This window comes from Nerophis ophidion, linkage group LG03 (assembly GCF_033978795.1).
Source record: "Nerophis ophidion isolate RoL-2023_Sa linkage group LG03, RoL_Noph_v1.0, whole genome shotgun sequence".
NCBI lineage: Eukaryota > Metazoa > Chordata > Actinopteri > Syngnathiformes > Syngnathidae > Nerophis > Nerophis ophidion.
The window spans coordinates 4,167,802-4,194,831 of NC_084613.1; the positions used below are offsets into that span (position 1 = coordinate 4,167,802).

The window sequence follows — 27,030 nt, forward strand, 5'->3', positions numbered from 1 at the left end:
TCCTGTTCACAGCGGAGCCAGCAGGAAACCATCCCAAGCGGAGGCGGATCAGCAGCGCAGAGATGTCCCCAGCCGATACACAGGCGAGCAGTACATGACCACTGGATCGGACCGGACTCCCTCCACAAAGGAGAGTGGGACATAGAAGAAAAAGAAAAGAAACGGCAGATCAACTGGTCTAAAAAGGGAGTCTATTTAAAGGCTAGAGTATACAAATGAGTTTTAAGGTGAGACTTAAATGCTTCTACTGAGGTGGCATCTCGAACTGTTACCGGGAGGGCATTCCAGAGTACTGGAAGGTTGGTAGAAAATCACTGTTAACAAATATTTATAAGGTTAACCTTGATATGCAGAAATACAAGATGGTAAAAATACCAGGAGTGGGGTTTGAACCCACGAGCACTATTGTCCATTGGATCTTAAGTCCAACGCCTTAACCGCTCGGCCATCCTGGTTGTTATTGGCTTCATCAAACCGTATGTATGGACGATATATTCATTCATTATTTTTTTTTCAATAAGGTAAAAGTTAATTCATCACCTGCGATGAGGTGGCGACTTGTCCAGGGTGTACCCCGCCTTCCGCCCAATTGTAGCTGAGATAGGCGACAGCGCCACCCGCGGCCCCAAAAAAGGGAATAAGCGGTGAAAATTGGATGGATGGATGGATTGATAATAATAATAATAATAATAATAATGTATTAGATCAATATCGTGCTTTTCTATTGATTAATTCATCACCTCTTGATTATGTTTGTTTGATGGTAAACGGGTTGTACTTGTATAGCGCTTTTCTACCCCTTTTTAAGGAGCCCAAAGCGCTTTGGCAGTATTTCCACATTCACCCATTCACACACACATTCACACACTGATACTGTACTGTATAGCAGTGGTCCCCAACCTTTTTGTATCCGCCGACCGGTCAGCGCTTAATCATTTTTCCGGCGGCCCGGTTGGGGGGAGGGGGGTGGTGTTTGGGGGGAATCCTTTTTTTTTTGTTTTTTTTTTTGTTTTGTTTCTTTGTCATGAAAAAGGGACGTTTTTGTCATGAAAAAGAGAGGTTTTTGTGGTTGGTGCACTAATTGTAAGTGTATATTGTGTTTTTTATGTTGATTTAATAAAAAATAAAAAATAATATATATATATATATATATATATATATATATATATATTTTTTTTTTTTTAATGTTATTTTTTTTAATAAAAATGAATAAAAAAATCTTCGGCGGCCTGGTACCAATCGGTTGGGGACCACTGCTGTATAGCACTCTATGTTGTGTTGAAAGTGTGAAAGCCTTGACTGAAATATGGACTTTTGTCACGGCTGGAACTTATTATTGAAATTTACATTGTTTCTTATGCTGAATTTTGCTTTACAATTCAAACTTTTCAATTTACGAACCCTGTTGAAAAAACAAATAAGCTGTGAAATAAGTCCGCTTCGGCGTAATTTTCCAGCAAAGTCTGGTCTCATCACAATTAAAGACTTTCTTAGGTACTCGCCCAGCTTCTTCAATACACACAAGCACAACAATGAATGAATAGAGCGTCTATATACATGCTTTTTTTGCTGTGAGTGACAACCACCAGGATGGCCGAGTGGTTAAGGCGTTGGACTTAAGATCCAATGGACAATAGTCCTCGTGGGTTCAAACCCCACTCCTGGTATTTTTTTTTACCAGCTTGTATTTCTGCTTATCCAGGTTAACTTTATATTTGTGTGTTAACAGTGATTTTCTGCCAGCCTTCCCTCATGTGTTTAACCGTCCTTGGCTATTATTTCAGCCATGACAAAAGTCCATATTTCAGTAAAGCTTTGAAGACTTTGAACACAACATAGAGTGCTATACAGTACTGGATATCAAACAAACATAATACAGAGGTGATGAATGAACTTTTTCCTTATAAAAAAAAAAAAAAAGAATAGAGAAATCGTCCATACATATGGTTTGGTGTATCTTACAACCACCAGGATGGCCGAGTGGTTAAGGCGTTGGACTTAAGATCCAATGGACAATAGTCCTCGTGGGTTCAAACCCCACTCCTGGTATTTTTACCAGCTTGTATTTCTACTTATCCAGCTTAACTTTATATTTGTGTGTTAACAGTGATTTTCTACCAACCCTCCCTCATGTGTTTAACCGTGTTTGACTAGTATTTACCAAGTACAGTATAGTATTAACTTTAATTGACCTACTTTGTTGGTTTTTCAACAGGGTTCGTTAATTGAAAAGTTTGAATTGTAAAGCAAAATTCAGCATAGAAAACAGCGTAAATTTGAATAATGAGTTTCAGCCATGACAAAAGTCTATATTTCAGTAACACTTTGAACACAACATAGAGTGTTATACAGTACTGTATATCTAACAAACATAATAAAGAGGCGATAAATGAACTTTTTCTTTATAAACAAGCCCAAACAACAACAACACAAGCTCTGCCAACACATGCACACACACAGAAGTCTCATTGGCGCCTTCACAAACTATCAGAAATCACCATTTTTTTAAACAACTAATTAACTTCAACAACAATATTGCTACAATAATGAATAATATTGCCAAAGGTTCAAATAATCATCAATCAATATTTATTTATATAGCCCTAAATCACAACTGTCTCAAAGGGCTGCACAAGCCACAACGACATCCTCGGTTCAGAGCCCACGTAAGGGTAAGGAAAAACTCACAACCCAGTGGGATGTCAATGTGAATGACTATTAGAAACCTTGGAGAGGACCGCGGGAGACCTAGGGGAGACCGGATGCAATGAACGTCGACTGGGTCTAACATAACATTGTGAAAGTCCAGTCCATAGTGCAGTGATCCCCAACCATCGGGCCGCAGAATACTTTTTTTATTAATTTTATTTTTTTAATTTTATTTTTATTTATTATTATTTTGTTATTACATCAACATACAAAACACAATATACCCTCACAATTACTGCACCAACCCAAAATACCTCCCTTTTTCATGACAACAACAAAAAAAAAGAACTTTTTCCTTATAAAAAATTTAAAAAAGGATGAATAAACCGTCAATATATATGGTTTCCTGGAAGCAGCAACCACCTGGATGGCCGAGTGGTTAAGGTGTTGGACTTAAGATCCAATGGACAATAGTCCTCGTGGGTTCAAACCCCACTCCTGGTATTTTTACCAGCTTGTATTTCTGCATATCAAGGGTAAACAATGGCGAATAGCACAGCAAGATATAGCGACATTAGCTCGGATTCAGACTCGGATTTCAGCGACTTAAGCGATTCAACAGATTACACATGTATTGAAACAGATGGTTGGATTATGGAGGCAGATAGTGAAAACGAAATTGAAGAAGAAACTGAAGCTATTGAGCGAATAGCTATTGACACTATTCTGCCATGCATGTCTGCGTTAGCATCGCCGGTAAAATGTGCAGACCAAACGATCAGGACTGATAATGGAGCAACTTAAATCCGTCGATTGGTAGGTGTTTGTTTCGCATTAAATGTGGGTGGAAGGAAACGCTGGATGTAAATATAGTTTCAAACGTACATACAGTTAGCCTAAATAGCATGTCAGCATCAATTAGGGGGCATAGCTCGGTTGGTAGAGTGGCCGTGCCAGCAACTTGAGGGTTCCAGGTTCGATCCCCGCTTCTGCCATCCTAGTCACTGCCGTTGTGTCCTTGGGCAAGACACTTTACCCACCTGCTCCCAGTGCCACCCACACTGCTTTAAATGGAACTTAGATATTAGGTTTTACTATGTAAAGCGCTTTGAGTCACTAGAGAAAAGCGCTATATAAATATAAGTCACTTCACTTATTTATATAGTTTGATCATATGTAGCCTCGTCTACAAAGATACAAATAATTGCTATGGCGACATCCAGTGGACACATTTGGAACTGCTGTTTCTTTTGTTAAAAAATTTCCGGATTATTTTTATATTTAGCAAACTCAGATAAAAGCTGTTCTCTCTCAGAACAGAGTGATCAAAGAGGAATACAAGATGGCGTTGATTTTACGGTGCGTTCAAGGACCGCTGTACAAAGTAGAATTCCACAACACCTGCCAGAAATAAAATAAAATAAAAAGATTTATGTTTTGAATTTTTAATTTAAATAAATCTTAACGTGCTACAATACAAAGCTATGTTTAAAAGAATAAACGCTTAGCCGCTGGGGGCGGTGTAGCCCGGGTGGGGGAGTGGCCGTGCCAGCAACTTGAGGGTTCCAGGTTCGATCCCCGCTTCTGCCGTCGTGTCCTTGGGCAAGACACTTTACCCACCTGCTCCCAGTGCCACCCACACGGCTTTAAATGGAACTTAGATATTGGGTTTCACTATGTAAAGCGCTTTGAGTCACTCGAGAAAAGTGCTATATAAATATATCTCACTAAAACACTATCAGTGGAGCATAACAAATGCAATGGTTTATTTATTCTAGTTATTTTCAATCACTTTAAGTATTTTTTTTGGACAATACCACAATCATTTTGCTCCCGATAATAATGATATGAACTGGTCACATGGTCACATGGTCACATGGTCACTTGCCAGCTGAGCGGACGCCCACTACTCATCTACAAGGAGGGACGTTTTTCTTTCTCAACTCTAAAAGCCAGCGTTAGAGCGCCTCTCCTCCCAAGAATGGAGCCAATAAACGAGGAAGACGATAAACATTTATCATGTTTGGTGCTCATAAACATTTATTACATCCTTAAAAGTAACTTTTTTCCTAACGACGGCCCTTTTATGTCATGAATCTTATGCTCATCTGCACTTATTTCCTTTCAGGATAAGAAGGAAGTGGAAGCCTCTCTTACTTTGGGACTGACTTTGCGCGGGATTCAAATATTCCAGGTACAATTTATGATAAAGTAAACACGCATATTTTTTTTCTTCATGAATGGTCTTCATGTGAAGTGTTGACATTTAATCCCAAAGCCAAGCAGTCCGCAAACTTTTGTCCTTTTTTTTTGGCAGAACATCGGCTCAGTGAGGCAGCTTTTGTACGACTTTCCGTGGACCAACGTGGGAAAACTAGTTTTTGTGGTGAGTCACACTCAAATTACACACATGACACATGTCACACTCGCGTTTGTTAAAAAAAGACAAAAAACCTAAGCATCTGTGACCTAATGGAGAGTTTCTGCGTGGGAAGGGGATACTGAGCCTAAGACCTGCAACTCCTCTGGAACTAATCAAGGATTTAGAAAGACTGCACACATGCACACACACACTTACACACTTGTAGGTTTACAAAGAAGTACAACACTGTATGGACAAAGAAATCGAGACTAGGGCTGCAACGATTAATCAAATAAATTGAATCATTTCATTAAGAAAAAAGCTTCAATTTATATTCTGTTCCTTTGATCAATTATTAAATCAGTGTAAGTAATAAAAATGTATCAAATCGAGAGCTCATAAAAGAGGGTGAAACAAGTTGAATAGTAAAAGAAGGTAAATAGAGGGTAATCAAGGTGAATAAAGTGGAAAAAAGCTGAAAGAAAGTGGAAAAAAAGGTAAAATAAGTTGAAAAAAGGTAAACAAAATGTAAAATAAGTAAATATAATGTAAAAAAAAAAGGTAAACAAAAGGTAAAACAAGGACTATAGGTATAAAAAAGTAAATACAAGATAAAAGAAGATACTTACCAAGGAACTAGGAGGTAAAAGTAGTATATAAAAGGTAAAGGAAAGTAAATAAAAGATAAAAGGAGGAATATAGAAGGTACATGATAACTAAAAAAGTTAACCAAGTTAAATAGAAGGTAAAATAAGGTAAATAAAAGGTGAATAAAATGTAAAAGAATAACACATAAGGTAAAAAGAAGATAAGTGAAATAGAAGATAAAAGAAGTTAAATAAAAGGAAAATAGAAAGTAAATACAAGTTAAAATAAAAAATATTGAAGATAAAATGAGTTAGATGGAAGAGTAAGTAAATAAAAAATAAGGAAAATAGAATGTAAAGGAAGACAAAAAGGGTGAAATAAGGTAAAAAGAAATGTAAAAGGTAAATATAAGGTGAAATAATAATAAAATACAATCAAAGGTAAAAAAGAATATAGAGTATAATGCAAACCAAGATGAATAAATAGTAAAAGAAGGTAAATAGAGGGTAATCCAGGTGAATAAAGTGGAAAAAAGCTGAAAGAATGTGGAAAAAAAGGTAAAGTAAGTTGAAAAAAGGTAAACAAAATGTAAAATAAGTAAATATAATGCAAAAAAAAAAGGTAAATAAAAGATAAAACAAGGACTATAGATGTAAAAAAGTAAATACAAGATAAAAGAAGATACCTACCAAGGAACTAGGAGGTAAAAGTAGTATATACAAGGTAAATGAAAGTAAATAAAAGATAAAAGGAGGAATATAGAAGGTACATGATAACTAAAAAAGTTAACCAATTTAAATATAAGGTAAAATAAGGTAAATAAAAGGTAAAAAAAAAGGTGAATAAAATGTAAAAGAATAAAACATAAGGTAAAAAGAAGGTAAGTGAAATAGAAGATAAAAGAAGTTAAATAAAAGGAAAATAGAAAGTAAATACAAGTTGAAATAAGAAATATTGAAAATAAAATTAATTAGATAGAAGAGTAAGTAAATAAAATATAAGGAATGTGGAATGTAAAGGAAGACAAAAGAGGTGGAATAAGGTAAAAAGAAATGTAAAAGGTAAATATAAGGTGAAATAATAAATAAATACAATAAAAGGTAAAAAAAAAGAATATAGAGTATAATAATGAATAAAAAGTAAAAGAAGTTAAATGAAAGTTCAATACAAGGTAAATACAAGTTAAAATAAGAAATATTGAAGATGAAATTAGTTATAGAGAAGAGTAAGTATATAAAAAAGAAGGAATGTAGAATGCAAAGGAGGATAAAAAGGGTGAAATAATAACAAAATACAATAAAAGGTGAAAAAAAGGAATATATAGTATAATGCAAACCAAGGTAAAAGACCGTCACATAAGTTAAATAAAAAGTAATAGTAGGTAGATAAAAGTTAAATAAAAGTGAAATAGAAGGTAAATACAAGTTAAAATAAGAAATAATGAAATTAAAATTAGTTGGATAGAAGAGTAAGTATATAAAAAAGAAGGAATATAGAATGTAAAGGAAGACAAAAAAGGTGAAATAAGGTAAATAGAACAAAAATAGGTAAATATAAAGTGAAATAATAATATCATATAATAAAAGGTAAAAAAAAAAGGAATATATAGTATAATACAAACCAAGGTAAAAGACTCACATAAGTTAAATACAAGGTAAAAGTAGGTAGATAAAAGTTAAATAGAAGGTAAATACAAGTTAAATACAAGTTAAAATAAGAAACATTGAAAATAAAATTAGTTAGATTGAAGGGGAAGTAAATAAAAAAGAAGGAATATAGAACATAAAGGAAGACAAAAAAGGTGAAATAAGGTAAATAGAACAAAAATAGGTAAATATAAGGTGAAATAATAATATAATATAATAAAAGGTAAAAAAAAAAAAAAAGGAATATATAGTATAATACAAACCAAGGTAAAAGACTGTCACATAAGTTAAATAAAAGTAAAAGTCGGTAGATAAAAGGTAAAATGAGTAGAATAGAAGGTAAAAAAGAAAGTCAAATCAATTAAATAAAAGTTCAAAAATATAAAGGTAAAACAAGGTAGAAGGCTGTTGTTTGGACACCGCTGATCTAGAGTTGTTGTTTTTTAAAAGTCATGTTACGTGTTCAAATAGTGCAGTTATGTGAATGGCAAAAGATTGATTTGAGATACAAGTGTTTTGAGTTAAGAGCTCTGTCACGGAACCAATTCAACTTTTCAGTTGGTGCACTATTGCAATATTCTCGCGATTTTTTGTGTGCGCTCTTCTCTGATTGGCTGTAAGAAATCAACCTGAGGCTCATGTTCCTCCCCTCCTTGCCAAGCTACATTTACATCCTGTTAAATGCTGCTTTGTTTTGAGTTTTGCATCACGGGCGCCGACCAGCCCCGATCAACCCGTCCCGTTTCCACTGCTCGGCGGCAGTGTGGTCCCGCCCTGGTCTTCCATTTTACGGCCACGCCTCAGGTCACCGGGCGCCGCAGCCACCGCGGGTCAGTAAACAGCAGATGTTGGCTGCAGCAGGGAGACAAAACAAAGACGTGTTTATGTTCCTCCTCGTCCTCTCGGAGCTGGAAGGACATCACCGCCTCTGCTTTTTGGAGACACTGATTGTGTTTAATAGAAACATCTTCATAATCTTCACGGCAAATGAGCAAAAAAAAAAAAAAAACAGCCTTTCTGACACCAAATACAAACCCCCAGTTGGGAAATTGTGTTAGATGTAAATATAAACAGAATACAATGATTTGCAAATCCTTTTCAAGCCATATTCAGTTGAATATGCTACAAAGACAACATATTTGATGTTCAAACTCATAAACTTCATTTTATTTTTGCAAATAATAATTAACTTAGAAATTCCATGGCTGCAACACGTGCCAAAGTAGTTGGGAAAGGGCATGTTCACCACTGTGTTACATCACCTTTTCTTTTAACAACACTCAATAAACGTTTGGGAACTGAGGAAACTAATTGTTGAAGCTTTGAAAGTGGAATTCTTTCCCATTCTTGTTTTATGTAGAGCTTCAGGTTTTATTTTTATTTTCCGCTTCATAATGCGCCACACATTTTCCATGGGAGACAGGTCTGGACTGCTGGCGGGCTGCACTCTTTTTTTACAAAGCCATGCTGTTGTAAAACGTGCTGAATGTGGCTTGACATTGTCTTGCTGAAATAAGCAGGGGCGTCCATGAAAAAGACAGCGCTTAGATGGCAGCATATGTTCTTCCAAAACCTGTAAGTGTCACGTGTGGGTCGCATGTTAATGCGGGATCGTTCCTCCAACGCAAACATAGACACGCCGGATAACAACGTAAAGGTAAGAATGATTTAATAACAAAACACTGGCACAAAAACAGATGAAAAGAAACGCACAGAAGCTAATGCTAACACTAGCACAGGATCAGGTAACGAGAAATCTAGTAATTACCAACAAAACAGTTGCATACCGCAAACAAGGGACCAAGACCGACTGACGGGACAAGGCAGGCTTAAATAGGAAAGTAATGAACAAAAACAGGTGTGCATCTGGAACCCGCACCAGGTGAAATTAATATGTTACCATGGTGACCAAGGTACACAAACAACAAAGGGAGTACAAACTAACAGAAAATAACCAAACTAAACATGATCCAGACTACAGATCATGACAGTATGTACCTTTCAGCATTAATGGTGCCTTCACAGATGTGTAAGTTACCCATGCCTTGGGCACTAATACACCCCCATACCATCACACATGCTGGCTTTTGAACCTTGCGTCGATAACAGTCTGGATGGTTCGCTTCCCCTTTGGTCCGGATGACACCATGTCGAATAGTTCCAAAAACAATTTGAAATGTGGACTCGTCAGACCACAGAACACTTTTCCACTTTACATCAGTCCATCTTAGATGATCTCGGGCCCAGAGAAGCCGGCGGCGTTTCTGGATGTTGTTGATAAATGGCTTTCGCTTTGCATAGTAGAGCTTTAACTTGCACTTACAGATGTAGCGACCAACTGTATTTAGTGACAGTGGTTTTCTGAAGTGTTCCAGAGCCCATGTGGTGATATCCTTTAGAGATTGATGTCGGTTTTTAATACAGTGCCGTCTGAGGGATGGAAGGTCACGGTCATTCAATGTTGGTTTCTGGCCATGCCGCTTACGTGGAGTGATTTCTCCAGATTCTCTGAACCTTTTGATGATATTATGGAGCGTAGATGTTGAAATCCCTAAATTTCTTGCAATGTCACTTTGAGAAAGGTTGTTCTTAAACTGTTTGACTATTTGCTCACGCAGTTGTGGACAAAGGGGTGTACCTCGCCCCATCCTTTCTTGTGAAAGACTGAGCATTTTTTGGGAAGCTGTTTTTATAGCCAATCATGGCACCCACCTGTTCCCAATTAGCCTGCACACCTGTGGGACATTCCAAATAAGTGTTTGATGAGCATTCCTCAACTTTATCAGTATTTATTGCCACCTTTCCCAACGTCTTTGCTGGCATCAAATTCTAAAGTTAATGAGTTGCAAAAAAAACCCATGAAATATGTTGTCTTTGTAGCATATTCAACTGAATATGGGTTGAAAAGGATTTGCAAATCATTGTATTCTGTTTATATTTACATCTAACACAATTTCCCAACTCATATGGAAACGGGGTTTGTACTTGTCAAAAAAAAACAAAAGCACAAACTCCTGGCTGCAAGGTCAGCCATGTTTGTGCGTCAGATGAGAATAATTCTGAACAGATGCAAAGCTGATGGTTAGTAATTTCTCCCTCTCAGCTTTCGTATGGGATCTCCACATTCCTGTTTTTGTTTCGAAGTGCACTCAGGCGTTCTCCCTCTTCTCCGCCTCAGGGAAAGAAGTTCGAAATCCTCCCCGACGGACTTCCCTCGGCCCGGAAGCTGATGTACTACACGGGCTGCCCGCTGCGCTCTCGCCACCTGCTGCAGCTGCTGAGCAATAGCCACCGCCTCTACATGAACCTGCAGCCCGTCCTCAAGCAGGTCCGCCGGCTGGAGGAGCACGAAGGTGAAAGTCCCGCATGACACACGGAGCACCGATCACGCTCACATTCACACCACACGGTGAAGTACCTCCTATTGTACCTAATACCGGTGTATTTGACAAAGAGGTACTGTGTTTTCCAGACTAAATCCTCAACAGTACGCCTTATAACCTGGTGCGCCTAATGTAAGGAATAAGTTTGGTTGAGCTTACCCACCTTGAAGCAGTTTTGTTGGGTGCATGGTGTAACGATAAGTTCTGACCAGTAGATGGCAGTCAAACATAAGAGATACGTGTAGGCTGCACCGTTTTAATGTGCTTCAACATACGAGTATTATTACGGTGCGGTTGGAAGAGTGGCCGTGCCAGCAACCTGAGGGTTCTTGGTTCAATCCCCAGCTTTTACCAACCTAGTCCGTTGTGTCCTTGAGCAAGACACTGCACCCTCGCTCCCGATGGGTGGTAGTTAGCGCCTTGCATGGCAGCTCCCGCCATGAGTGTGTGAATGTGTGTGTAAATGTGGAAATTGTGTCAAAGCACTTTGAGTACCTTCAAGGTAGAAAAGCGCTATCCAAGTATAACCATTTACCATTTTTTTTCTTATTATGGTGTGTATAAGGTAAGACATTATTTGAGGTTTTGTTTAGCAATATTATGCAAAAGCAACTTTTCTTAACTTCTGGTACATAAACTTTTGATCGCGACTATTTTTATATATATATACACACATATATATATATATATATACATATATACTGTATATATATATATATAAATAGTCGCGATCAATATAATCGCGATATATATACACATATATATATACATATATATATATATATATATGTGTATAGATAGATAGGTGTATATATACATATATATATACACCTATATATGTGTATATATGTCTATATAAATGTGTATATATATATATGTATATGTATATATATATGTATATATATACATACATATTTATGTATGTATGTATATATATATATATGTATGTATATGTATATATATGTATATATTTATGTATATATACATACACACACATATATATATATATATAGTTTAATTTGGTACATGGTGTAATGATAAGTGTGACCAGTAGATGGCAGTCAAACATAAGAGATACGTGTAGGCTGCACCGTTTTAATGTGCTTCAACATACAAGTATTATTATGGTACGGTTGGAAGAGTGTCCGTGCTAGCAACCTGAGGGTTCCTGGTTCAATCCCAAGCTTTTACCAACCTAGTCCGTTGTGTCCTTGAGCAAGAGACTGCACCCTCGCTCCCGATGGGTGGTAGTTAGCGCCTTGCATGAGTGTGTGAATGTGTATGTAAATGTGGAAATTGTGTCAAAGCACTTTGAGTACCTTCAAGGTAGAAAAGCGCTATCCAAGTATAACCATTTACCATTTTTTTTTCTTATTATGTGTATAAGGTAAGACATTATTTGACGTTTTGTTTAGCAATATTATGCAAAAGCAACTTTTCTTAACTTCTGGTACTTGCTGATCTGTATGTGTATATAAACTTTTGATCGCGACTATTTATATATATATATATGCGGCAACATTTACACGACTGCAAGGCATACTGGGTGACACAGAGTACACTAATGGTTGTGATATAAACAATTTTAACAGTCTTACTAAAATGCACCACGCTGTGAAGCCACACCAATAAAGAACGACAAACACATTTCGGGAGAACACTCTCACAGTAGGGCTTCACGGTGGCAGAGGGGTTAGTGCGTCTGCCTCACAATACGAAGGTCCTGCAGTCCTGGGTTCAAATCCAGGCTCGGGATCTTTCTGTGTGGAGTTTGCATGTTCTCCCCATGAATGCGTGGGTTTACTCCGGCTTCCTCCCACTTCCAAAGACATGCACCTGGGGATAGGTTGATTGGCAACACTAAATTGGCCCTAGTGTGTGAATGTTGTCTGTCTATCTGTGTTGGCCCTGCGATGAGGTGGCGACTTGTCCAGGGTGTACCACGCCTTCCGCCCGATTGTAGCTGAGATAGGCGCCAGCGACCCCAAAAGGGAATATTTATCCATCCATCCATTTCCTACCGCTTATTCCCTTTGGGGTCGTGGAGGGCGTTGGTGCCTATCTCAGCTACAATCGGGCGGAAGGCGGCGTACACCCCGGACAAGCCGCCACCTCATCGCAGGGCATGTATATATATACATATATTTGTCTTGTTATATTCTTATTTTACTGTTATATTTGTATTCCCATTGTTTTTATTGTTTTTTGTAACATTTCTCTATTTTGTTTCCTTTTAAACCCTCATTTTTTACTTTTTACTTTTTTTTTTAAATTGATCTCAACTCTGTACACTGCTGCTGGAATTTTAATTTTCCTGAAGGAGTCAATAAAGTACTATCTATCTATCTATCTATCTATCTATCTATCTATCTATCTATCTATCTATCTATCTATCTATCTATCTATCTATCTGTCTATCTATCTATCTATCTATCTATCTCTATCTATCTATCTATCTATCTATCTATCTATCTATCTATCTATCTATCTATCTATCTATCTATCTATATATATCCATTCAAATAACTGAAGATGAAACATAAGTTTGGAAACACTGCCCTCTTGTGGCAGTTCAGCACAACTGACATAAAGTGTCCTTGTTGCTTGCAGAGAAGAAACAGTACCGGGAGTCGTACATCAGCGACGCCCTGGACCTGGACATGGACCACCTGGACAAGCGCTCCCGGGCCAGCGGCAGCAGCTCCGGCAGCGTGTCGCACCACAAGCGTCTGTCCCGCCACTCCACCGCCAGCCACGGCAGCTCGCACACCTCCGGCATCGAGACGGACAGCTTCCGGGTGTCCGGCCAGGCCCCCCGCCGGCCCCCCAGGACTTGCAGCTCGTCCACCACCAGCCACGGGAGCTCGCACACCTCGGGCATCGAGAGCGGCGGCGGCAAGGAGCGCGTCCTGGACGATGACGGTAAAGACCAAAGTCCTGATGCGGTGGACAGAAAGAGAGATGACTCCAAGGCGTCTTTGCTCTCAGCAGAGATTGAGATGCTGGTGGACGACCCCAAAGATTACGAGGAGCTCGGGGAGATGTCCTTGGACCAGGAGCTGTGCATACACATCACAGAGGACATGCTGACCATGGCCCCGCATCACAACAATGGATACTCTGGTAAATAAAACGAAAAAACTTCAGTTTATTTCAAGGGACAATACACCTGATGTGTAAATCATAGCAAGCATGCTACCTTCCATCTGCAGTCCCTCAACTCAAAGTCTGTCCTTTGCAGGTCTCGTCGTCAAAGACGTCAGCTCATCCACTTCCAGCTCCTCCGAGACCGTCGTCAAGATGAGAGGACAAAGCATCGAGTCTCTGCCACACGTGCGTTTGCTTTCTCACTAGAGATGTCCCATAATACCGTTTGAGAAATGCTTTAAAATCGGAAATGATCAGTTTCAGAAAGTAAAATGTGTGACTTTTTAAAACGCCGCTGTTCAGAGTCAATCAATCAATCAATCAATGTTTATTTATATAGCCCCAAATCACAAATGTCTCAAAGGGCTGCACAAACCGTTACGACTACAACATCCTCGGAAGAACCCACAAAAGGGCAAGGAAAACTCACACCCAGTGGGCAGGGAGAATTCACATCCAATGGGACGCCAGTGACAATGCTGACTATGAGAAACCTTGGAGAGGACCTCAGATGTGGGCAACCCCCCCCTCTAGGGGACCGAAAGCAATGGATGTGGAGCGGGTCTAACATGATACTGTGAAAGTTCAATCCATAGTGTCTCCAACACAGCCGCGAGAGTTCAGTTCAAGCGGATCCAAGACAGCAGCCAGAGTCCCGTCCACAGGAAACCATCCCAAGCGGAGGCGGATCAGCAGCGTAGAGATGTCCCCAACCGATGCACAGGCGAGCGGTCCATCCTGGGTCCCGACGAGTGGTCCATCCTGGGTCTCCACTCTGGACAGCCAGTACTTCATCCATGGTCATCGGACCGGACCCCCTCCACAAGGAGGGGGGGACATAGGAGAAAGAAAAGAAGCGGCAGATCAACTGGTCTAAAAAGGAGGTCTATTTAAAGGCTAGAGTATACAGATGAGTTTTAAGGTGAGACTTAAATGCTTCTAGTGGTACACGGACGTACAGAGCGCCAATAAACCTTAAAGTCCCAGTCACATAATATCGACGGCTTTTCACACACACAAGTGAATGCAAGACATGCTCATACTTGCCAACGTTGAGACCTCCGAATTCGGGAAATGGGGTGTGGTTTGACGGTAGCGGGGGGCTAGGGTATAGTGTAGCATCCTAGAAGAGTTAGTGCTTCAAGGGGTTCTGTTGTGTTTATGTTGTGTTACGGTGCGGATGTTCTCCCGAAGTGTGTTTGTCATTCTTGTTTGGTGTGGCTTCACAGTGTGGCGCATATTTGTAACAGTGTTAAAGTTGTTTATGCGGCCACCCTCAGTGTGACCTGTATGGCTGTTGACCAACTAAGCTTTGCATTCACTTGTGTGAAAAGTTGAGATATTATGCGATGTGGCCGGCACTTCAAAGGCAGTGCCTTTAAGGCAGGTGTGTCCAAAGTGCGGCCCGAGGGCCATTTCTGGCCCCCAGCTAATTTGTAAAAAATACTACAATAAAAATGTAAAACATAAAAGAGTATAATAAAAGAGTAAACAGTGACAAGTAACATGAAAAAGTTGCAGTGTTGAGACTAATAACACAAAGCTGCCCTGCGATGAGGTGGCGACTTGTCCAGGGTGTACCCCGCCTTCCGCCCGATTGTAGCTGAGATAGGCGCCAGCGCCCCCCCGCGACCCCGAAAGGGAATAAGCGGTAGAAAATGGATGGATGGATGGATATTGCATATTTTGTGCGAAACAAAGTTTTTTTTCACAAAAAGGGCATCAAACAAACAAAATAATATGGAAAAAATTATAAAATCTACAGACTTCAGCGTTAAAAGTAAAAAAATATAAATATACATTTGGCTTATTTTCAACACTTATTCTTTTTTTTATTGTTATGAATTATTGACCTGTTTAGGGTTCCAATTACTTCACGTCAAATATTCCACTTTGAAATGTTTTTTGGGGGAAAAATGTTGCATAGTTTGTGTGTTTGCTATATAAATAAGAGTTTTGACTTAAAGGCCATAAATATAAAAAAATAAATTTAAAAAATGTTATAACAAAGTACAGACCTGAAGTTCATCTTGAGAGTCAAGCATTAAATTAAAAAAATAATAATTTATGACTTATTTGTAACATTTTTATGACTGAGACCCTTCCGGAGACCGGGGACCAAACTTGAGGAAAGCCATAAAGGTAAAAAAACAACAACTATTGTATTGCTTTTAAAAAGGAAAAATATCAAAATGGCCCCCGCATGCTTGGATTTTTCAGTCTGCGGCCTAAAGTTTGGACACCCCTGCTTTAAAGCACGCCCCCAATATTGTTGTCTGGGTGGAAATTGGGAGAAATATGTGAGTCTCCCGGAAAAATCACGAGGGTTGGCAAGTATGGGCATACTTGGTCAACAGCCATACAGGTCACACTGAGGGTGGCCGTATAAACAACTTCAACACTGTCACAAATATGCTCCACACTGTGAACCCACGACAAACACATTTCGGGAGAACATCCGCACCATAACACAACATAAACACAACAGAACAAATACCCAGAACCCCTTGCAGCACTAACTTCTCCCGGACGCTACAATGTACACCTTCAACCCCGCCCACCTCAACCTCCTCATGCTCTCTCAGGGAGAGCATGTCCCAAATTCCAAGCTGCTGTTTTGAGGCATGTTAAAAAAAGTAATGCACTTTGTTCTGGAGGGTGGGGGCGAGGGACATATTGAAGAACACAGCGCTTCTGTAATGTTTTCAGATCAACTAGGTGACGCGATTTGAATATTTTGTTTTCAGGTCGGTCTCTCCAAAGCTTTGGAATAAATTGCAAAATACCTATTCTGTCCTGGGTGATCATTTAAACTCAGTGTATGTGTCATCGAAAGAACTTGGGATTGACCAGTAACTTAAGTTCCTTTGGAGGAACATCTGGTCCAAACGCAACAGTCTCCTGGGTTCGCTGGTCTTTGATGCCGCTCCCTCTCGTCAAGCCCAGGTGCGCTGATGCGGGATTGTCTGCAGCCTTGTCGCTCACGAGCAGGGGCGTGTCCGGGCAAGCAGCCACAGGAGGAATCTTGACACTCGGTTACAGGAGCAACACGGGTTTGAATCTGTGCCGAGAGTGACGGAGATAGATATCTACGTATATCCATATTTAAGAATTATTTCTTTCTATAGTCATATTTGAAATAGCTAGTGGTTTCCATTTGTACTCTTTCTATTTTTTCTCCATCTCATGTCCATGGTACACTGCAAGTTAACCTTGGCTTTAGACATGTAAAGAGGATACTCCTTTTTCCTATTTCATCCTGTCACCAGCTGAGGAGAACAAAAGACATGTGTATTTGTTCTGGAGGGTGCGGGCGAGGGACATATTGAAGAACACAGCGCTTCTGTAATGTTTTCAGATCAACTATGCGACGCGATTTGAATGTGTTGTTTTTAGGTTGGTCTCTCCAAAGCTTTGGAATACATTTCAAAATACCTATTCTCTTCTGGGTGATCATTTAAACTCAGGTTATGTGTCATTGAAATAACTTGGGATTGACCAATAACTTAAATTCCCTTGGAGGAACATCTGGTCCAAACGCAACAGTCTCCTGGGTTCGCTGGTCTTTGATGCCGCTCCCTCTTGTCAGGCCCAGGTGCGCTGATGCGGGATTGTCTGCAGCCTTGTCGCTCACGAGCAGGGGCAAGCAGGAATCTTGACACTTGGTTGCAGGAGCAACACGGGTTTGAGTCCGTGCCGAGATTGACGGAGATAGATATCTACGTATATCCATATTTAAGAATTATTTCTTTCTATAGTCTAATTTGAAATAGCTAGTGGTTTCCATTTGTACTCTTTCTATTTTTTCTCCATCTCATGTCCTTGGTACACTGCAAGTTAACCTTGGCTTTAAGGAATGTAAGGAGGATAGATAATAATTTTTCCTATCTCATCCTGTCTCCAGCTGAGGAGAACAAAAGACGTGTATTTGTTCTGGAGGCTGGGGCGAGGGACATATTGAAGAACACAGCGCTTCTGTAATGTTTTCAGATCAACTTGGCGACGCGATTTGAATGTGTTGTTTTTAGGTTAGTCTCTCCAAAGCTTTGGAATAAATTGCAAAATACCTATTCTGTTCTGGGTGATCATTTAAACTCAGCTTATGTGTCATCGAAAGAATTTGGGATTGATCAGTAACTTAAATTCCCTTGGAGGAACATCTGGTCCAAACGCAACAGTCTCCTGGGTTCGCTGGTCTTTGATGCCGCTCCCTCTTGTCAGGCCCAGGTGCGCTGATGCGGGATTGTCTGCAGCCTTGTCGCTCACGAGCAAGTAGCCGGAGGAGGAATCTTGACACTCGGGTTCGCATCTGCTCCGTGACAGAGATATGGAAAAACATATCAAAATGGCCCCTGCATACTTTGAGTATTCAGTATGCGGCCCTGGGTGGAGAAGTGTGGCCCCTCCTGATGTCCACATGACTGCTTCTAACTCGCATGTGTTTTCGTCCATCAACAGACGTCGACGTGCAGGAAGCCTCCGTCCTCCACCGACCGCCACAGCCAGTCGCTGGACGACGTCCGCCTCTACCAGAAGGACTGCCTGCAGTGGGCGGAGCTCTGTCAGGACACCGCCCACAGCTACACCTTCGGCTGCGCCGAGGAGCTGAGCGACGGCGGCGGCGGCGCCCAGCAGGGCCTGGGCGAGCAGTGCGTGGGCATGCGTGGCGACCAGCACGCCTTCCCCATCAAGAGGACCAGCAAGTACTTCTCCTTGGACCTCACCAGCGACGAGGCGCCCGAGTTTGTGGTGTGACAGCCTCGTCGCCGCTTGAAAGCCAAAAGACGTCGTCGCCAGGCGACCCAACCAAAGAGCCGCAGGAGAAGGTATGTCGGACACTCACAGGAAGTGCGGCGTGCCAAGCGGCCCTCGTGCCTTCATCGCCTACGCCCGCCTTCATCATCCCCGCCGCCGTTTTGTACCCGGACCTTTTCCAAGCTGCCTGGCTATTTTAAACAACAAAAGTCGGCAGTTTTTTTTTAAGTCTACCATCTGTGTTTGTTGGCACATTTTAAACAGGGGACAACTCAAGCAGGGGTGTCCAAACTTTTTCCACTCAGAAAAACCTTTGGTGTTTTTCATTTTCAAAAGGCAATACCATATAAAGCAGGCCTGGGCAAATATTTTGACTCGGGGGCCAAATTTAGGAGAAAAAATGTGTCTGGGGGCCGGTTTATCTATTTTTAACAACACTAATACAAAACCTCACAATAAAGTCTAAATGAATGCTGAAAATGTGATGACAGACCGCCTTAAAAACAATGGAATTTTATTTTTTTCTATGAACGATAAAACCCTGAATATTGAGAACAAATGAACGTCAGTCGACATTTTTTACAATCAAGCCAAATGCAACAAACTCAACAAACTAAAACCCCGTTTCCATAAGAGTTGGGAAATAGTGTTAGATGTAAATATAAACAGAATACAATGATTTGCAAATCCTTTTCAAGCCATATTCAGTTGAATATGCTACAAAGACAACATATTTGATGTTCCAACTCATAAACTTTTTTGCCAATAATAATTAACTTAGAATTTCTTGGCTGCAACACGTGACAAAGTAGTTGGGAAAGGGCATGTTCACCACTGTGTTACATCACCTTTTCTTTTAACCAAGCTAATACAAAACCTCACAATAAAGTCTAAATGAATGCTGAAAATGTGATGACAGACCACCTTAAAACAGAATGGAATTTTATTCTTTTCTATGAACGATAAAACCCTGAATATTGAGAACAAATGAACGTCAGTCGACATTTTTTACAATCAAGCCAAATGCAACAAACTCAACAAACTAAAACCCCGTTTCCATATGAGTTGGGAAATTGTGTTAGATGTAAATATAAACAGAATACAATGATTTGCAAATCCTTTTCAACCCATATTCAGTTGAATATGCTACAAAGACAACATATTTGATGTTCAAACTCATAAACTTTGTTTTTTTTGCAAATAATAATTAACTTAAAATTTCATGGCTGCAACACGTGCCAAAGTAGTTGGGAAAGGGCATGTTCACCACTGTGTTACATCACCTTTTCTTTTAACCACACTAATACAAACCCTCACAATAAAGTCTAAATGAATGCTGAAAATGTTATGACAGACCGCCTTAAAAACAATGGAATTTTATTTTTTTCTATGAACGATAAAACCCTGAATATTGAGAACAAATGAACGTCAGTCGACATTTTTTACAATCAAGCCAAATGCAACAAACTCAGCGAACTACAAACCCTGTTTCCATATGAGTTGGGAAATTGTGTTCGATGTAAATATAAACAGAATACAATGATTTGCAAATCCTTTTCAACCCATATTCAGTTGAATATGCTACAAAGACAACATATTTGATGTTCAAACTCATAAACTTTTTTGCAAATAATCATTAACTTAGAATTTCTTGGCTGCAACACGTGCCAAAGTAGTTGGGAAAGGGCATGTTCACCACTGTGTTACATCACCTTTTCTTTTAACAACACTAATACAAACCCTCACAATAAAGTCTAAATGAATGCTGAAAATGTTATGAAAGCCCGCCTTAAAAACAATGGAATTGTATTCTTTTCTATGAACGATAAAACCCTGAATATTGAGAACAAATGAACGTCAGTCGACATTTTTTACAATCAAGCCAAATGCAACAAACTCAACAAACTAAAACCCTGTTTCCATATGAGTTGGGAAATTGTGTTAGATGTAAATATAAACAGAATACAATGATTTGCAAATCCTTTTCAAGCCATATTCAGTTGAATATGCTACAAAGACAACATATTTGATGTTCAAACTCACAAACTTTATTTTTGTTTTGCCAATAATAATTAACTTAGAATTTCATGGCTGCAACACGTGCCAAAGTAGTTGGGAAAGGGCATGTTCACCACTGTGTTACATCACCTTTTCTTTTAACAACACTCAATAAACGTTTGGGAACTGAGGAAACTAATTGTTGAAGCTTTGAAAGTGGAATTCTTTCCCATTCTTGTTTTATGTAGAGCTTCAGTCCTTCAACAGTCCGGGGTCTCCGCTGTCGTATTTTACGCTTCATAATGCACCACACATTTTCCATGGGAGACAGGTCTGGACTGCAGGCGGGCCAGGAAAGTACCCGCACCCTTTTTTGATGAAGCCACACTGTTGTAACACGTGGCTTGGCATTGTCTTGCTGAAATAAGCAGGGGCGTCCATGTAAAAGATGGCAGCATATGTTGTTCCAAAACCTGTATGTACCTTTCATCATTAATGGTGCCTTCACAGATGTGTAAGTTACCCATGCCTTGGGCACTAATGCACCCCCATACCATCACACATGCTGGCTTTTACACTTTGCGTCGATAACAGTCTGTCAGGCTTTGCCCTGACAGTTTGTCCATGTTTTAGTTTTTTCCTCTGCATTTGTCTTTGTTTCCTCCTGTGTTTAGTATCTCCTGTCTTTAAGTGCTCTTATTTTGGTTCAGCTTCCTGTTTGTCTCCCTGTGTGCTGTTGTCACCTCATCTGTGGCTGATTGGCACCTGGCCACACCTGGTGTCAATCAGCCTGCTCCTTTTTATACCCACTTTGTCTTCCAGTCAGGGCTGGATCATTGTCGTTGCCACATGTCGTGTCAATGTCATTTTGTACTTGTCATTCCTACTGGTCCTGTGATTGCAGCGTAGCGGTAAGCTATATTTGGTCAATGTTTGTAGCTTACTGTTTTTTTTTGTTCCCTGCTTCCGATTTGTTTGTTCATAGCCCTTAGTTTGTTATATCCGCCTACGTGCGTGCTTTTTGTTTGTACCCTTTTGGTTTTGGTTTGGTCTTAGTATTTAATTAAATATGTTTTCGCATTCCGTGCCTGCCTCCGTCTCTGCATCTTGGGGTTCGTCACCAAATAACTCTGACACAGTCTGGATGGTTCGCTTCCTCGTCGGTCCAAACGACACGATGTCGAATATTTCCAAAAAACAATTTGAAATGTGGACTCGTCAGAACACTTTTCCACTTTGCATCAGTCCATCTTAGATGATCTCGGGCTCAGAGAAGCCGGCGGCGTTTCTGGGTGTTGTTGATAAATGGATTTCGCTCTGCATAGTAGAGCTTTAACTTGCACTTACAGATGTAGTGACCAACTTTATTTAGTGACAGTGGTTTTCTGAAGCGATCCTGACCCCATGTGGTGATATCCTTTAGAGATTGATGTCTGTTTTTGATACAGTGCCGTCTGAGGGATGGAAGATCACGGTCATTCAATGTTGGTTTCATTACGTGGAGTGATTTCTCCAGGTTCTCTGAACCTTTTGATGATATTATGGAGCGTGGATGTTGAAATCCCTAAATTTCTTGCAATGTCACTTTGAGAAAGGTTGTTCTTAAACTGTTTGACTATTTGCTTACGCAGTTGTGGACGAAGGGGTGTACCTCGCCCCATCCTTTCTTGTGAAAGAAAGGAGGCTGGCTTTTCAACTTTGCGTCGATAACAGTCTGGATGGTTCGCTTCCCCTTTGGTCCGGATGACACGATGTCGAATATTTCCAAAAATAATTTGAAATGTGGACTCGTCAGACCACAGAACACTTTTCCACTTTGCATCAGTCCATCTTAGATGATCTCGGGCTCAGAGAAGCCGGCGGCGTTTCCGGGTGTTGTTGATAAATGGATTTCGCTTTGCATAGTAGAGCTTTAACTTGCACTTACAGATGTAGCGACCAACTGTATTTAGTGACAGTGGTTTTCTGAAGTGTTCCTGAGCCCATTTGGTGATATCCTTTAGAGATTGATGTCTGTTTTTGATACAGTGCCGTCTGAGGGATGGAAGGTCACGGTCATTCAATGTTGGTTTCATTACGTGGAGTGATTTCTCCAGATTCTCTGAACCTTTTGATGATATTATGGAGCGTAGATGTTGAAATCCCTAAATTTCTCGCAATTGCACTTTGAGAAACGTTGTTCTTAAACTGTTTGACTATTTGCTCACGCAGTTGTGGACAAAGGGGTGTACCTCGCCCCATCCTTTCTTGTGAAAGACTGAGCATTTTTTGGGAAGCTGTTTTTATAGCCAATCATGGCACCCACCTGTTCCCAATTAGCCTGCACACCTGTGGGATGTTCCACATAAGTGTTTGATGAGCATTCCTCAACTTTATCAGTCGTTATTGCCACCTTTCCCAACTTCTTTGTCACGTGTTGCTGGCATCAAATTCTAAAGTTAATGATTATTTGCAACAAAAAATAAATGTTTGAGTTTGAACATCAAATATGTTGTCTTTGTAGCATATTCAACTGAATATGGGTTGAAAAGGATTTGCAAATCATTGTATTCTGTTTATATTTACATCGAACACAATTTCCCAACTCATATGGAAACGGGGTTTGTAGAATATTAGATTTTGAACACCTCTGATCCAAAAGTTTCTCTATTCTTGTACTATTTTCAGGATTGGCAGCACAGGCGTTTGACACGTGTGCGCAGTATTAGCAACTTTTCTTCGTCAGATGGAACAGTCGGGGTTCGTTCATCAAACATTCACAGCTTTAACAAGGTTTTATTGGTGGTTTCAATGTCTTCTCCTGGGAAACAGCACAACCACATTTTTAAAGCAACTTAAAAATGTTTCAAAAAAAGTCTTCCAAGCTGCAAGAGACAAAAACACCAAAGAAAAAAAGGTTTACTGTGTGGAGTTTAAAAATAATCCATTGCATCTTTTTTTGTAATTCTTCAGCTCAGTTTTAATCATGCATGAACTCATATTTTCTACATTGTAAACTCGCAACATTTTTTTTTTGAAAAATAAAAAAATCAACGTCTATATTTCTAACAACTTGTTTTTATCCCCCTTGAAACAATTATTTCTCGATATTTGAACAAAGATGTTTCTTGTTTGTGTGTTGATGGATGAAGGTACATAGCCATAACTACAACATATATCAACTTTGGAAGAGTCTCTCATGTCTCTGGTCTATGTCATCCTTTCTGTGAAAGGATTCTTCCTTCAGGTAAAAAAAAATATATAATGTTTTTGTTTTTCATCATGTAGCTAAAAAAACTAGATATATGTCATCATAATTATGAAGTTGGTGCGTGCCTTTTTGGTTCTAACGCCCTCAATATTGAAATAAAAATGGTACATTTCATTTGCCAAATGTTTGCTGGTGTGTGTTTTTGTTGTTGTTATATGTCAGTCTTGCAATTAGTATTTAATTAAACATATAATAATCAACCCATGTTTTAATTCCAATTCATATGAATCAAAAGATTGGTTAATTCATTTAACACAATTAATTTGATTTAATAAAAATGTATTTTTTTTATTGATTTAACACATTTTAAAATGACAATTTATTTGTAATTACAATAAAAACATAAAAAAATAAATTAAATGCTTTCCTACATTACATTATTATTATTGTTATCTTAAAAAAGATTGATTAATTAATTTAACACAATTAATTTGAATTAATTAATTTAAATGTATTTTTTAATTGATTTAACACATTTTAAAATTACAATTTATTAGTAATTACAATAAAAATATTAATTAAAATAATAAATTATTTACTTTTATACATGAAATTATTATTATTATTATTATCATTATTATTTTGGGGGTTGGTTTTTAATTTTAAAAATATATTTTTACCTTTATACATTACATTATTATTATCGCTGTTATTATTATTATTATTAGTATTATTATTGCCATTATTAAAAAGTTGGTTTGCGTGCTTTTTTGATACTAATAAAAATGGTTCATTTCATTTGCCAAATGTTTGCTGTTGTGTGTTGTTACAGTTTTTGTTGTTGTTATATGTCAGTGTTGCAATTAGTATTTAATTAAACATATAATAATCAACCCATGTTTTAATTCCAATTCATATGAATAAAAAGATTGGTTAATTCATTTAAAACAATTAATTTGATTTAATTAATTTAATTAAAACATTTTTTTATTGATTTAACACATTTTAAAATGACAATTTATTTGTAATTACAATAAAAACATTAATTAAAAAATAAATTAAATGCTTTCCTACATTACATTATTATTATTGTTATTTTAAAAAAGATTGATTAATTAATTTAACACAATTAATTTGAATTAATTAATTTAAATGTATTTTTTAATTGATTTAACACATTTTAAAATTACAATTTATTAGTAATTACAATAAAAACATTAATTAAAATAATAAATTATTTATTTTATACATGAAATTATTATTATTATTATTATCATTATTATTTTGGGGGTTGGTTTTTAATTTTAAAAATATATTTTTACCTTTATACATTACATTATTATTATTGCTGTTCTTATTATTATTATTATTAGTAGTATTATTATTGCCATTATTAAAAAGTTGGTTTGCGTGCTTTTTTGATACTAATAAAAATGGTTCATTTCATTTGCCAAATGTTTGCTGTTGTGTGTTGACTTGAACTACAGTTTTTGTTGTTGTTATATGTCAGTGTTGCATTTAGTATTTAATTAAACATATAATAATCAACCCATGTTTTAATTCCAATTCATATGAATAAAAAGATTGATTAATTCATTTAACACAATTAATTTGATTTAATTAATTTAATTAAAATGTATTTTTTTATTGATTTAACACATTTTAAAATGACAATTTATTTGTAATTACAATAAAAACATTAATTAAAAAATAAATTAAATGCTTTCCTACATTACATTATTATTATTATTATTATTTAAAAAAAGATTGATTAATTAATTTAACACAATTAATTTGAATTAATTAATTTAAATGTATTTTTTAATTGATTTAACACATTTTAAAATTACAATTTATTAGTAATTACAATAAAAACATTAATTAAAATAATAAATTATTTACTTTTATACATGAAATTATTATTATTATTATTATCATTATTATTTTGGGGGTTGGTTTTTAATTTTAAAAATATATTTTTACCTTTATACATTACATTATGTTTATTGCTGTTATTATTATTATTATTATTATTATTATTATTGCCATTATTAAAAAGTTGGTTTGTGTGCTTTTTTGATACTAATAAAAATGGTTCATTTAATTTGCCAAATGTTTGCTGTTGTGTGTTGACTTGAACTACAGTTTTTGTTGTTGTTATATGTCAGTGTTGCATTTAGTATTTAATTAAACATATAATAATCACCCCATGTTTTAATTCCAGTTCATATGAATAAAAAGATTGATTAATTCATTTAACACAATTAATTTGATTCAATTAATTTAATTAAAACATTTTTTTATTGATTTAACACATTTTAAAATGACAATTTATTTGTAATTACAATAAAAACATTAATTTAAAAATAAATTATGTACTTTTCTACATTACATTATTATTATCATTATTATTATTATTTTAAAAAAGATTGATTAATTAATTTAACACAAATAATTTGATTGAATTCATTTAAATGTATTTTTTTTAATTGATTTAACACATTTTAAAATTACAATTTATTAGTAATTACAATAAAAACATTAATTAAATGAATAAATTATTTACTTTTATACATGCCATTATTATTATTATTATCATCATTATTATTATTATAGGGGTTGGTTTTGTTTGCTATTTTAATTTAAAAAATTAAGTTTTTCCCTTTATACATTACATTGCTATTATTGCTGTTATTATTATTATTATTATTATCATTATTAAAACGTTGGTTTGTGTGCTTTTTTGATACTAATAAAAATGGTACATTTCATTTGCCAAATATTTGCTGTTGTGTGTTGACTTGAACTACAGTTTTACATTACATCATATTTCGTATTATGTTATATGTCAGTGTTGAAATGAGTATTTAATTAAACATATAATGTAAAAAAAAAAAAACTAATTCATCCCATCTTTTAATTCTGATTCATATTTTAAAAAATATTGATGACTTTAACACAATTAATTTAATTTAAGAAATGTTTTTTTAATTGATTTGACACATTTCAAAATTCCAATTTATTTGTAATTACAATAAAAATATTAATTGAAAAATAAATTATTTACTTTTATACATTACATTATTATTATTATTATTGTGAAGTTGGTTTGTGTGCCTTTTTGTTTCTAACGCCCTCAATATTAAAATAAAAATGGTATATTTCATTTGCCCAAATGTTTGCTGTTGTGTGTTGACTTCAACTACAGTTTTACATTGCGTTATTATTTTTCTTGTCATATGTCAATGTTGAAATTCGTAATTAATTAAACATAATAATCAACCAATGTTTGAATTCCAATTCATATTAAAA

At 37.2% G+C, this 27,030-nt stretch overlaps 1 protein-coding gene and 4 non-coding genes across 5 annotated transcripts in view; 4 read left to right on the forward strand and 1 right to left on the reverse strand.

Annotated features, from left to right (window-relative positions):
• The window catches only part of frmd6 (FERM domain containing 6), a 100,503-nt gene extending 76,598 nt beyond the window's left edge, over positions 1-23,905 (forward strand). Inside the window, 7 exon segments of the mRNA XM_061893987.1 lie at positions 4,778-4,843; positions 4,967-5,035; positions 10,424-10,598; positions 13,239-13,550; positions 13,620-13,751; positions 13,870-13,961; positions 18,234-23,905. Coding sequence (XP_061749971.1) covers positions 4,778-4,843; positions 4,967-5,035; positions 10,424-10,598; positions 13,239-13,550; positions 13,620-13,751; positions 13,870-13,961; positions 18,234-18,530 — 1,143 coding nt within the window. The 3' untranslated portion in view covers positions 18,531-23,905.
• trnal-uaa (transfer RNA leucine (anticodon UAA)) lies at positions 373-455 on the reverse strand. Its single transcript has one exon. It is a non-coding gene; the product is annotated as a tRNA-Leu (tRNA).
• trnal-uaa (transfer RNA leucine (anticodon UAA)) lies at positions 1,585-1,667 on the forward strand. Its single transcript has one exon. It is a non-coding gene; the product is annotated as a tRNA-Leu (tRNA).
• trnal-uaa (transfer RNA leucine (anticodon UAA)) lies at positions 1,967-2,049 on the forward strand. Its single transcript has one exon. It is a non-coding gene; the product is annotated as a tRNA-Leu (tRNA).
• trnal-uaa (transfer RNA leucine (anticodon UAA)) lies at positions 3,071-3,153 on the forward strand. The gene has a single exon. It is a non-coding gene; the product is annotated as a tRNA-Leu (tRNA).
• Positions 23,906-27,030: the final 3,125 nt, after the last annotated feature.